At 46.3% G+C, this 13,498-nt stretch overlaps 1 protein-coding gene across 1 annotated transcript in view; it reads right to left on the bottom strand.

The window, feature by feature from the left end:
* Window positions 1-13,498, bottom strand: part of USP10 (ubiquitin specific peptidase 10) — a 75,597-nt gene that overhangs the window by 14,807 nt on the left and 47,292 nt on the right. Inside the window, exon 10 of the mRNA XM_056525484.1 lies at window positions 6,166-6,346. Coding sequence (XP_056381459.1) covers window positions 6,166-6,346 — 181 coding nt within the window. The remainder of the gene's footprint in view (window positions 1-6,165; window positions 6,347-13,498) is intronic.

The following is a 13,498-nucleotide window of genomic DNA, read 5'->3' as shown; positions in this document are numbered from 1 at the left end:
AGGGATCTAGGGGCCTTTTCTGCTGGGCTGATGTTGAAGACCCTCTCTCTCGCTCCCTTCTTCCTTTTTCTCAATTGCAAACTCGCTGGGATCTCCCCTCGCCTGAACGCTTTCATTATTTGCAGCTACAACATTTTCTGTCCTCTACCATTGGCTCCTGCGATTTCTATGCCTATTGGGTTTGAGAGGTTGTGCCGTGGTGGGCCTCAAACGAGGGGCCTTCTCTCCGGGGCCTACTCTTCTTCTTCAACCTCCTGTGGGTATCCCGGTGTCACTACCATAACTCTCCCTCAGTGGAGGGTTATCTGGGAGAGGGCCTCTAAGGCATCTATTTGTACGACCTATAAGGAAACAATACTAAATAATTATGGGATGGTACCATATAACCAAGCTGTTAAATAGGCTGAACCCTGACATCCCCCCCCCTCCCCCAATGCTGGCGTTGTGGGGTTGGAATGGGTACGGTGTATCATATATTTTGGTCCTGTCCCCTGATAGTGGAATACTGGAACGAAGTGCGGAGATTATTGACTCATTTACTGGGAGTGTAGGTCCCTCTCGACCCTCTTGTCTATCATCTTCAGCTTTCACACCCAGTGATGTCTAAGAAATTATTTAAGCTCTTCATGCACAGTGTTAGCTGCTAAAACACTCATTGCTAAATGTTGGAAGAGGACCCTCCCCTGCTGAATCTGACCACTTATCTCGCATACGGGAGATTCGTTCTCTAGAATCTTTAACAGCTTCCCTGAATAACACTGTCCCTTTCTTTCACTTGGTCTGGGAGCCCTGAGACCGCTTTTCTGATAGACAACCGCCTTGATACTCTTTTCTCTTGCTCTTCCCTCTTTTTTCCTCCTTTCAATCTTTTCTATCTACCTCCCTGTGTGTGGTACTGTCACTTTTTGTTTGTCTTGTGCTTTCTCCAGTTAGTGCTACCCTCCCCTCCCTTGTTTGTGGCCTTGTCCCATATTTGCTGCCGTTTGGTTGTTCTCTCATTGGTTCTCGTTATTTTTTTCCTATGGCTGCCGGTCATGTTGGTCTCGGAGGCTAGTGGAACCTTGCTGTCACTGTACTGAACTGTCCGGATTTGGTCACTTGTTAATACGATTGGTTGTATGGCTCTGGTTGTTAACGGGTCTAGGCCCATGTGACACTAGCGCTATGTTTATGTCAGCTTCTCACCCCACAGTCCCCACATCAGGGAATGAATGGTCAGCTGCAGCGCGCTGTCCCCACATTGGGGAATTTATCATATGTGACCCGCGGGCCACTAAAAGCTATTGATCGAGGCATCTAAAAGCGGTTAATTCTATTGCTGTTTAGCTAAGTGGGCTGATTGGGACTGCCACGGCAAAACCGCAGCATTCCTATCAGCTGAGAGGACGGGGGAAGGTCTCTTACCTTTTTCCTCGCTGTCCGATCGTTGCTCTATTGCTCCATGCCTGAGATCCAGGCAGGAGCAGTGGAGCGCCAATAACACTGATCAATGCTTTGCTATGGTATAGCATTGATCAGTGTCTGCATAATGTCCCTATGGGGGCTATACAAGTGTTAAAAAAACAAAAGAGTTAATAAATGTGATTTAACCTCTTCCCTAATAAAAGTTTGAATCACCCCCCTTTGCCCATTTAAACTAAATGAATAAATAGATAAACAAAAATAAACATGTGGTATCGCTGTGTGCGTAAATGTACCCACGTGACCCCCATGGTCAGTAAGAGAATATGAACATATTACAAGTATGCCAAACATCCAATTAATCCACTAACCTTGATTATATTAAGCTATAGTTCTCACCCAATTTTCCTACAAGGGCATTGACTTAGGATTCTTTTCACAATGGATAAGTTGGCCGATTATTGTTTTAATTAATCGACTAAAAATAACCATAGTGGAGAAGAAGATAATTTGTGAGTTTGATTATGGAGGGAGTTAATGATGGGAGGGATCGGACTGAAGGTCTTCTGTGTGATGTAGGTAAGGGATGCATTGTGTGTAAAGAGAGCTTGTGAGGTTCGGCTAGCAGTTGAGCTTTGCGGAGGCTGAGAGGAGGGGCTTTTTATTATATTTAAATACATAATTATTTTAAATATAATTTTCTCTTTAACCTTTTAAGAGCTATACTCCCTCCCTGTTTCTTACCTGTGGCCAGATAGGAGGGGCAGCATATTCCCTGCTTGTCTATCCTTACATGCCCCCAGTAGCCTCTTTAGTAAAGACGGGATCAGCACACAATTTTCCACTTCAACTTTCTGTTTCTATAGTGAGTCTGGCCTATAGCACATAGTTTGACAACCAAGGACTCACGGTAGTTGCAGAAAGAAGCATAAAATGGTGTGTGCTGGGCCTTCTCCTCAATAAACAGGCTGCTGAGGACCACAGCTGCATATACACAGTGATAATCGTTAAGTGTATGTGAACTTGGCTGAACAACTAATCAACCAACCGATTCATCTATTATGAAAATAGTTGACAACTATTAGATACACTAGGTAGATACACTGAGGTCTTTAGGATAGCTAAGTGACCAACAGAAACCTCTACAACTAACGAACTGTGAAAGAAAATGTTTCTCTGTCTTGTGAAAACACTTTCATGAACAACTCTGCTGTTTTCCTGCTACCGAATGTGAAATCTGATCTCTCATGCAGATCCGGTCATTGTGAAGATTGGCAGGATACCTTCCAAGAGATTTCTGTAAATGAAATGGTGCCACTGCAAGTGTTTACCATGTTTCCTGTGCACATTAAAGGGAACATTAAAGCCAGAGACCTATGCACCATGTATACTTTACATAAGGTTACAAAGTTACTGTCCTACCACTGTGTCCCATACCACTGTAAGACCTCCTCTATACTTGCAGCCTGTCAAGCTCTTGCCTCAGCTTTGGCCTTTATATCAAACCTGCATGCATGGGCAAAGGAACCTTCTATGGACAGGAGAACCATTGAGATGGCATATTAGGCTGGTCAGGCAAGGAGGCAGAGATTTCACTACTATGCAGAACAAGTCAAATCTTTAATAAAGTACCATGTTCATCTGCGTATAATAGGCACCCTCATTTTTACAGGAACATTTTAGGAAAAAAATAAAATGTAAGATAAGTGACTTGGAAGCTCTGAATTATATGCATCATCTCCCCAACTTTGTTTACCCTGCTCCTCAGTTTGGCCCCACCCCCCCCCCCCCCTTCACCGTGTCACACCATTCCTCCCTTTTATCAGCCCCTGTACCACATTTAATCCCCCCCCTTATCTGATCCCCTGTGATTCCCTCTACTCATCCTCCCCCTCTGGCTCCATCATCCTCCCCCCTCTGGCTCCTCTTCCCCCCCCCCCTACTAATTACTTCCCCCTTTGATTAGAATGACGACCACTGCCGGCTCCACTGCAGGCGTTAGGGACGTCACTCCTCATTCTCTGTAGCCGCCGCGGGTCAGAGTGGCCGCAGAGCTGGCTGCTTGTTTAAGTTTTGCAGTCACTCGAGGTGGCTGCAGGAAATGAGGAGCGAAATCCTGTACGCCGTGCAAAGAAGAAAGCCGGCAGGACACGACACTCGTTATACTCAGGGCAGTGGAGTCTGAGTCGAGGAGTCAGACGAAGTTTTGGGTACCTGGAGTCGGTAAACAATGCACCAACTCAGACTCCAACTCCTACCAAATTTAGATTGGAAAAAAAAAAAGCAAGTTTAAATGTCCCAATTCACAAAAAGTTATACTTAATGACTTCTCTACTGTAAGAATAAAGACCAATGCATGAAGTGCCTCACGTAACAGCAAAACGAACACGTTAAGTGACTGAAGAAGCATGCTTTTCATGTGCTTTACTATATGGCACGCAACGCACAATTAAGAGCGGCAATACTCCATAGCGTTGTGTTCTTCTGTTACAGGGAACCCATGGGTAACCTAGCCTCTCACTGATAAGGGATTAAGTAAATATGCTTTTTGCAGGACTAGAGACACTTGTATAAGTGAAGGGAATGGAGGGTCAATAGATCAAGACTGAAACTGTAAACCATTGGAAAAACTGCTGCCATTCAGCTAAGGCTATAAAAACTTCGATTAAACTCCGATTGTTAGCTTAAACTTTAAACATGACTATGGGTTCTCCTAGGGAAATCATGTTTTACAATAAATGACCCTTCCTGGATCCTCCCACTGCCCTATCTTCAGCAGCAGATCAGCACACAAAAAGGAGAACGCAGCAGCTTCTGCCCAACTACCTCTCTCTGCTAGAAGAGCTTAGAAGAACTTGGTGGAACAGCTTCTTGGATTCAACTGTAAGTGTTTATAAATACATTTGCATATTAATACAGAGGAGTCAGAGTCGGGGAGCGGAAGTACAAAAAACTGGAGTGGGAACATTTATATACCGACTCCACAGCCCTGGTTAAACTATATAGACAGCCCACAAGCCCCGCCGCGTCACCTAGCCTGCCGGATAGCTACCAGGTAAGGGATTATAAAAAAATCAGGAGAAGAGTCCGGGCCCGCAGGAGCCGCCGCTGGTCACTGTTTTAAAGAAGCTGTAGCCGGGTTGCTGATCTTTAATGAGCAGCCGGCGCTGCCGCCACTTTAAGTGACCAGAACATTTATCAGAGTATAACACGCAGGCAGGTTTTTTTGCCCTAAATTTAGGTTTGAGAAAAGAAAAAGTAATGCTGTTATTAATGGTAAACTACAGGGAGAAAAAAAGGGGGAAAAATTTAATAAAATGAAAAAAGGTGTTTCGGCACCAGTGTAAGATTTCTTAATAAAAATGCCTTGTCTCAATCAAGCTCAAAAAGTCTTGGCTCAATCAATGATGAAAATCCTTTGCCAAATGACAAAACCTAAATATACAATTTGTCTTACCAAAACCCCAAGACCTAAAAGAGGGCGGTTCGTTAATGATGGTCAGGGAACAGGGTGTCCATGTTAACCACTTCCCACTTGCGGCAAAGGGAAGTGTTTCACATTACATCCTTACACCACACCCATCCTCTTCAGACAACATATGTTACACAGGATTCTGCAAATTGTGCAGTCTGAGAATGTCAGAAATGCAGACCCTGCCACAGATCTCCAGAGATGAAGGATAAACTGTATTCTCAGTGATTGTCACTGCTGTTCTCTAGTAAATGGATAGGCTATATTCTCAGTGATGTCACTGCTGTTCTCTAGTGAATGGATAGGCTGTATTCTCAGTGATGTGACTGCTGTTCTCTAGTGAATGGATAGGATGTATTCTCAGTGATGTCACTGCTGTTCTCTAGTGAATGGATGGGATGTATTCTCAGTGATGTCACTGCTGTTCTCTAGTGAATGGATAGAATGTATTCTCAGTGATGTCACTGCTGTTCTCTAGTGAATGGATAGAATGTATTCTCAGTGATGTCACTGCTGTTCTCTAGTGAATGGATAGGATGTATTCTCAGTGATGTCACTGCTGTTCTCTAGTGAATGGATAGGCTGTATTCTCAGTGATGTCACTGCTGTTCTCTAGTGAATGGATAGGATGTATTCTCAGTGATGTCACTGCTGTTCTCTAGTGAATGGATAGGATGTATTCTCAGTGATGTCACTGCTGATCTCTAGTGAATGGATAGGATGTATTCTCAGTGATGTCACTGCTGTTCTCTAGTGAATGGATAGAATGTATTCTCAGTGATGTCACTGCTGTTCTCTAGTGAATGGATAGGATATATTCTCAGTGATGTCACTGCTGTTCTCTAGTGAATGGATAGGCTGTATTCTCAGTGAGGTCACTGCTGTTCTCTAGTGAATGTATTCTCAGTAATGTCAATGCTGTTTTGTAGTGAATGTATAGGCTACATATTACCAATCACTGCTAATCTCTATTTAAAGGATAGGCTGTGTTCTCAATAATATCACCCCTGATCTCTCAAAACTGTATGGGTAGCATATACTCCATGATATTACCGCTGCATTCTCACTGATGTCCCCACTGATTTATAGTGAATAGGGTGCATTTTCAGTGAAGTAATCTGTGATCCAGCAACTTGGACACTAGAGTATGAGTGGTTTTGGCTCCTATTACATAACAATTTCTAATTTATTGTCCTCTAGCTTAAGTCTCTAACTTGTTAGGTTTCATGAAATCTAAGCTTTAGAATCTATAAAAACACAAAGCTCAACAGCAATGAAACAAAAACTCCTACCTCATGTGGCCTCCGAAGATATCTGTTATAGGGGTCTGCACAAAGTCTGCCTGCCGGGTAACTGATGACTTGTTTCTGGGTCCCACCTGCTCCCACTCTTCATCGCTGCCTTCAACTTGGTCTCCATGTTGGTTTGTGTCTTCATCATTTGCAGGCTGGGTTTCAGGTCCATTAGACATTTCTTTAAGGGAACAAAAGTAGTACAATTAGGTGAAGCTTTAGAACATGGTGTGTATCTTGTGGCTCTCCAGCTGTTGCCAAACCAACTCTCAAGATGCCATGCCAACCAAAAGCTGAAACAGCATGCTGGGAGTTACAGTCTCTCTGTAGCCAGGGAGCCACAAATGACACCTTGCTGTTTTAAAATTGATCTATACCAATTAATTCAAACTGCATCTCAACAAAGTGCTTCTGCCTGATGTGACCTAGATACAAGGGCACAGAAATAGGTCAGGCTATCTATACTTTTATTTAAACCTAGTTTTCTTAAACTACTCGTGGGCTTGCTTGCTCAGGAAGCCAGCTGGTATGTAGAGTGGGCACACTGGTTCCTAGCTGACACAAAGTGCCAGAACTGAGGAAACAACATCAACCACTACTATGCCAGAAGCCCACAATGACAGGGTGAGAACCATTGGACAGAAATAGTGCTGTCAAGGCTAAACAAATACACCATGGAGCAGTCTGCTCTACTCTAGGCTCCCTTTTACAAAGGTTTTAATTTGCTTTTAATATCTATAAAGCTCGGAAAGTTAAGATTTTGGGGTAAGAAAACACTGAAAGTAGTTACTCAAAAAGTATATTTTACATATGTTAAGATTTCCCTCTTTCTACTGCCCATATTAGGGATTTCAAAGTTTAAAGGGGTTTAGGCTTGATAAGTCAATTGTGTAAAGGTTCACTGTGTATCTGAAAAAGGAGATTTTTGTTTACTTACCGTAAAATCTCTTTCTCTAAGGATCCATTGGGGGACACAGACCGTGGGTGTATGCTGTTGTCTCTAGGTGGTGTGACACTATGGTAATAAAAAAAGTCGGCTCCTCCCAGCAGGATATACCCGCCTTCAGGCCCTGAGGTAATCAGTTTAAGTTCCAGAGCAATAGGAGAGGACCAACAGGTCAAAGAAAACCCAAACTGTCCGAGAACCAGAAGAAAAAAAAAAAAAACATAACTGAACACACCCTCGGACAGAGAACCAAAGGAACCCCCAAAAAAGGGCAGGAGCTGTGTCCCCCAATGGATCCTTCGAGAAAGAGTTTTTACGGTAAGTAAACAAAAATCTCCTTTTCTCTATCATTGGGAGACACAGACCATGGGACGTACCAAAGCCGTCCCTTGGGTGGGCAGATAAGCAGTCAGGCAGTCGGCCGTTCCACTGCCGCCTGCAACACTTTACGGCTCAGACTAGCATCAGCCGATGCGAAGGTATGAACTCTGTAGAACCTCGAGAAAGTGTGCAAAGACGACCAGGTAGCCGCCTTGCAAATCTGCAAGGCCGAGTCTCTATTCTGGAGAGCACAGGATGCCCCAACAGAACGGGTAGAATGAGCCACAACCCTGAAAGGAGGAAGCTTTCCCTTACAGCGATAGGCTTCCGAAATGGCGGACCGAATCCACCGAGAAATGGTGGCCTTGGAAGCAGACTGTCCCTTAAGACAACCTTCTGTAAAGGACAAAAAAGGAATCACACTGACGAAACGAAGAAGTGATGGAGAGATAAGACCGAACGGCCCGAACTACATCCAGCTTGTGTAGTAAGCGCTCCTTAGGATGAGAAGGAACAGGACAAAAACACGGGAAGACAATGTCCTCATTGAGATGAAACGGCCGAAACCACCTTAGGCAAAAAGGAAGGATCTGGCCAGAAAACAACCTTGTCCTGGTGGATCACCAGAAACGGAGAACGGCAGGAGAGAGCTGCCAATTCAGACACCCTCCGGATGGAGGTGATAGCAACAAGAAACGCCACTTTCCAAGAAAGGAGGCAGAGAGACACCTCTCTAAGGGGCTCAAAGGGTTCACCCTGGAGGGCACTCAGAACCAGATTCAAGTCCCAAGGGGGAGATGGTGACCGATAAGGAGGAACAGCATGCGCTACTCCTTGAAGGAAGGTCCGGACATGAGAACTAGAAGCCAGAGGCCGCTGGAAAAGAATAGCAAGGGCCGAAACCTGACCTTTAAGGGAACTGAGAGACAGTCCCAGTTCCAAACCCGACTGCAAAAAGGAGAGAAGACGGGGAACCTAGAAGATTACAGGGGATAAGTCCTGAGCTTCACACCAACGAAAATAAGACTGCCAAGGACAGTGGTAAATTCTTGCGGAGGAGGGCTTACAAGCCCTGAGCATGGTGTGAATGACTTGGGAAGAGAACCCGCGGGCCCTCAAAACCGCGGTCTCAACCGCCAAGCCGTCAAATGCAGCGACTGTAAATTTGGGTGGCAAGGAGGACCCTGAGAGAGCAGGTCCGGATGGAGCGGAAGGCGCAGTGGAGCGTCGTCCAGGAGCCTGACTACGTCGGCGTACCACAACCTTCGGGGCCAACCTGGAGCTACCAGAATGGAGGGGACGTCCTCTGTTTTGAGCTTCCTCAGAACCCTGGAAAGGAGCGGGAACAGATAGGGTAGGGCAAACCCCGCCTAAAGAATCACTAGGGCGTCCACGGCCAGAGCCTGAGGGTCCCGGGACTTGGACACAAAAGGAAGGATCTTCCGATTGTACCGGAACGCGAAGAGGTCCACGTCCGGAAGCCTCAGAGGTCGCAGAGTTGCGCGAATACCTCTGGATGTAGAGACCACTCGCCGGGGTCGGGTGAGGACCGACTGAGGAAGTCCGCTTCCTAGTTGAGCACCCCCGGAAAGTGAATCGCCGAAATGGCCGGAACCTTGTTTTCCGCCCAGATGAAAATCTTTGTCACCTCAGCCATGGCTGCCAAGCTGCGAGTGGCGCCTTGTCGATTTATGTACGCCACGGCCGTGCAAATTTGAAAAAAAATAAATAAATAAACTTGTCCAAGGGACTAAAGCGGAACACAATCTACTTGTCCCTCAAGAAAATCCACTTGTCCTGGTAGATTAAATAATTTCAACCAAAATAGTACGATCCACCCCACTAGACCACCAGGGATGGTTACAAGATCCCTTTAGACACTGCTGTCAACTTAGACAGCGGTGATCTAATGGTTTAATAGCAGCCACGGTGATCACAGCATGCCGGGCTATTAGCGGCGCAAGAGCTGTAGCTAGCCAGCCCCCCCCCCCCCCCCATCTGACCCCTATAACTCCAATTTTTCCATATACAGGGATGTATGAGGGTAATCTTATGTGCCGGGATCTGTCGTTTTTATCGGAACCATTTATTATCAGAACTTTTATTAGGAAAGGGGCTTATTCACATATATAAGCACTTTTTAAAATATTTTAATCACTATTTTTCAGTCTTCATAGGGACTTATACACGGAGTGTTTTGATTGGATAACAGTGAACACCTCTGTGTTAACTACAACACCCAGCATGCCCGATACAGCCTATGGTTGTGTGGGTGTTGCAGCATGTTGCACTGTATAGTAGTACAGTTAAGGTTATTGTGGAACATGCTGGGAGTTGTAGTTTTGGTTTGTGTCAGCTGTAGAGCCATAGTCTGTGTCAAGGAATACTGGGAATTACAGTTAGTAACTACAACACCCAGCATGCCCTGATGCAGCCTATGGCTCTGCAGCTGACCTGAACCAAAACTACAACTCCCAGCAAGTTACACTTTATAGTTCTACAGTTTAGGTTATGGTGCAACATGCTGGAAGTGGTACTTTTGATTCGGGCGTGTTTGCGTGCATCCGTGGGGCTCTTGGTCGGCGGGTGAGTATGAAGGGCTGGATTCTGGGGGTGAAATTTAGTGCGGGTGACCAGAAGCCACTAAAAATAAAAAATTAGATAGCACAACTGGTGGCAGCCCCTGTACAAAACATACATGCATGCACATATACATACACCGGCCACTGCCCCCTATATTATACAGTATATACATACATAGACACATCATACATATATACACTGGCCACTGCCCCCTATATTATACAGTATATACATACATAGACACATCATACATACATAGGTCACTGCCCCCTATATTATACAGTATAAACATATCACATACATACACTGGCCACTGCCCCCTATATTATACAGTATATACATACATACATCATACATAGACACATCATACATACATACATACATACACCAGCCACTGCCCCCTATATTATACAGTATATACATACATCATACATAGACACATCATACATACACCGGCCACTGCCTCCTATATTATACAGTATATACATAGACACATCATACATGCATACACCGGCCACTGCCCCCTATATTATACAGTATATACATACATCATACATAGACACATCATACATACACCGGCCACTGCCTCCTATATTATACAGTATATACATACATCATACATAGACACATCATACATACACCGGCCACTGCCTCCTATATTATACAGTATATACATAAATAGACACATCATACATACATACACCAGCCACTGCCCCCTATATTATACAGTATATACATACATCATACATAGACACATCATACATACATACACCGGCCACTGCCCCCTATATTATACAGTATATACATACATCATACATAGACACATCATACATACACCGGCCACTGCCTCCTATATTATACAGTATATACATACATCATACATAGACACATCATACATACACCGGCCACTGCCTCCTATATTATACAGTATATACATACATAGACACATCATACATACATACACCGGCCACTGCCTCCTATATTATACAGTATATACAAACAGACACATCATACATGCATACACCGGCCACTGCCCCTATATTATACCTAACACACACACCATACATAGACATACATTGGTCACTGCCCCCTATATTATACATTACATACATAATACATACAGACACATCAAACATACACCCGCCACTACTTCCCCATCATACATTACATACACACATACAAAGACATCATACATACACAGACATCATACACACACATCATACACACACATACACAAACCATACATATATACCATACATATGAACACATCATACATACAGCCGCCGCTGATACACCCCCCCCTAATTATACATTACATACATATACAACCACCCTTCCCGCCACCTGCATGCTCGGCCTCCTCACCTGAGCTTCACACTCACTTGCTTCTACATTACACAAGAAGTAGGGGGAGAGCAAGGACGAACACAACTCCGTACACTGCTCCTCCCCTCCCCCGCACACAGCTCCATCCCCCTCCCCCTCCCCTGTCTCCTCAGGACCTCATCTACCACGGAGAGGCTGCAAGTTTGCACGGGGAAAACACAGAGCAGGAGGGGGGGGAGGAGAGAGAGAGAGAAGAGAGAAAGAGAGAAAGAGAGAAAGAGGAGAAAGAGAGAAAGAGAGAGAGAGAGAGAGAGAGAGAGAGAGAGAGAGAGAGAGAGAGAGAGAGAGAGAGAGAGAGAGAGAGAGAGAGAGAATATCTGTGCACAGCTACTGACCTCCATAATGACTGCTGTGTGTGAGGAGGACAGACTGGACTGCACGGGGAGGATTTCTGTGTGTGAAGGAGGACAGACTGGGGCACGGGGTGGGTTCTCTGAGCAGCGGCCCCAGGCTACTGAAATCAGCTGGGGGCCGCCACCCCCTCCATACACCCTGAGCGCGTGTCTGAGGTGAGATTTCCGAAGTCGGTCCGGTCCTGCTAGCCCGGTACAGGGCTAAGTCTATGAAAAATTCACCTGCCCGGCGCCCAAAACTACTTGTCCCGGGCGTCGGGCGATAGGATTCCCACATCCCTGCCGTGGCGTTGTCCGACTGGACGCAGACAGGACGGAACTGAAGCCGGGACTTCCAATGAAGAAGACAAAGAAGAATCACCTGTAATTCCAATAAATTTATCGGAAAAAGGGCCTCTCGGGGAGACCAGAGTCCCTGAACCGTCCAATCCCTGAACACGCTGCCCCAGATCGACAGGCTGGCATTCGTTGTAACTACCTGCCAGTGAAGGGGAAGAAATGACTGCCCTTGGAGAAGCAGGGGGGAGCGGAGACACCAGAGCAGAGACTGACGGACCCTGCGAGGGAGAACAATCTGACGATCGAGGGACAGAGGAGACCTGTCCCACCGAGAGAGAATCGCAAGTTGAAGAGGGCGGTAATGAAACTGGGCAAAGGGTATGGCCTCCATAGTTGCCACCATCCGACCCAGGACTTCCATACAAGTGCGGATGGAGACTGAGACCTGGGTCCGAAGGGAGCCGACCCCCGACAGAAGCGCCAGACGTTTGTCCGGCGGGAGGCAAATTCGGGCAGAGGCCGTGTCGAAGCAAAGTCCGAAGGTTAGAGACTGGGTAGGGGTGAGGATAGACTTGTCCCGGTTGACCATCCACCCGAAGCAATCCAGAGTGTGGAGAGAGACGTCCACATTCTCCAGAGTCTGGGCTCTGGTTGGAGCCTTGATGAGAAGGTCGTCCAGGTAGGGTATCACCGAGACTCCCCGACCGTAACAGGCCCATCACTGGCGCAAGGATCTTGGTAAAGACCCGAGGAGCCGTGGCCAGGCCAAAGGGGGGGGGGGGCTATGAATTGAAAATGCCCCACCGGAACCGCAAAGCGGAGGTACCGATGATGGCCTGGAAATATTGGGAGATGGAGGTAGGCATCCTTGATGTCCACCGAGGAAGAAACTCCCCTTGTTCCAGGGACGCCACCACCAAACGGAGAGACTCCATTCGGAAGCGGCGGATAAGAAGATGACGGTTGAGACGCTTGAGGTCTAGGATTGGTCGCACAGGACCGTCCTTCTTGGGAACCACAAAAATATTGGAATAGAAACCACGAAACCGTGCCCCTGGAGGAACGGGAACGATAACCCCTTGGAAAAGCAGAGACTGAAGAGCCTCTCAAAATTGCTTCGCCAGAAAAGGAGACCGGGGAGCCCGGGATCGAAAAAGATCACTCGGAAGGGAGGCAAATTCGTTTCGGTAACCGTTGGACACCACGTCCCTGACCCACGAGTCCTGAATGTGTGAGGTCCAGATGTCTCGAAAAAGTAAGAGACGACCTCCCACCCGAGGGGATTTTCACTTCATGCAGAAGTGGGTTTGCGGTTGCCTGATTTGGGCGTACACCGGCCGGACCGGTTGGTGTCCGACTTCCAAGACGGGCGCGTCCGGAATGAGGGAGCCTTCTAGTCCTGCAAAGGCGCCTGCCGGGACCCTTTGCTGGAGCCAAAGGTCCGAAGGACCGAAAGGAAGAGGAC

Source organism: Hyla sarda, chromosome 6 (assembly GCF_029499605.1).
Source record: "Hyla sarda isolate aHylSar1 chromosome 6, aHylSar1.hap1, whole genome shotgun sequence".
NCBI classification, from domain to species: Eukaryota; Metazoa; Chordata; class Amphibia; order Anura; family Hylidae; genus Hyla; species Hyla sarda.
Note: the sequence above shows the minus strand (reverse complement) of the source record. Positions and strands in the feature narration are given on the sequence as shown.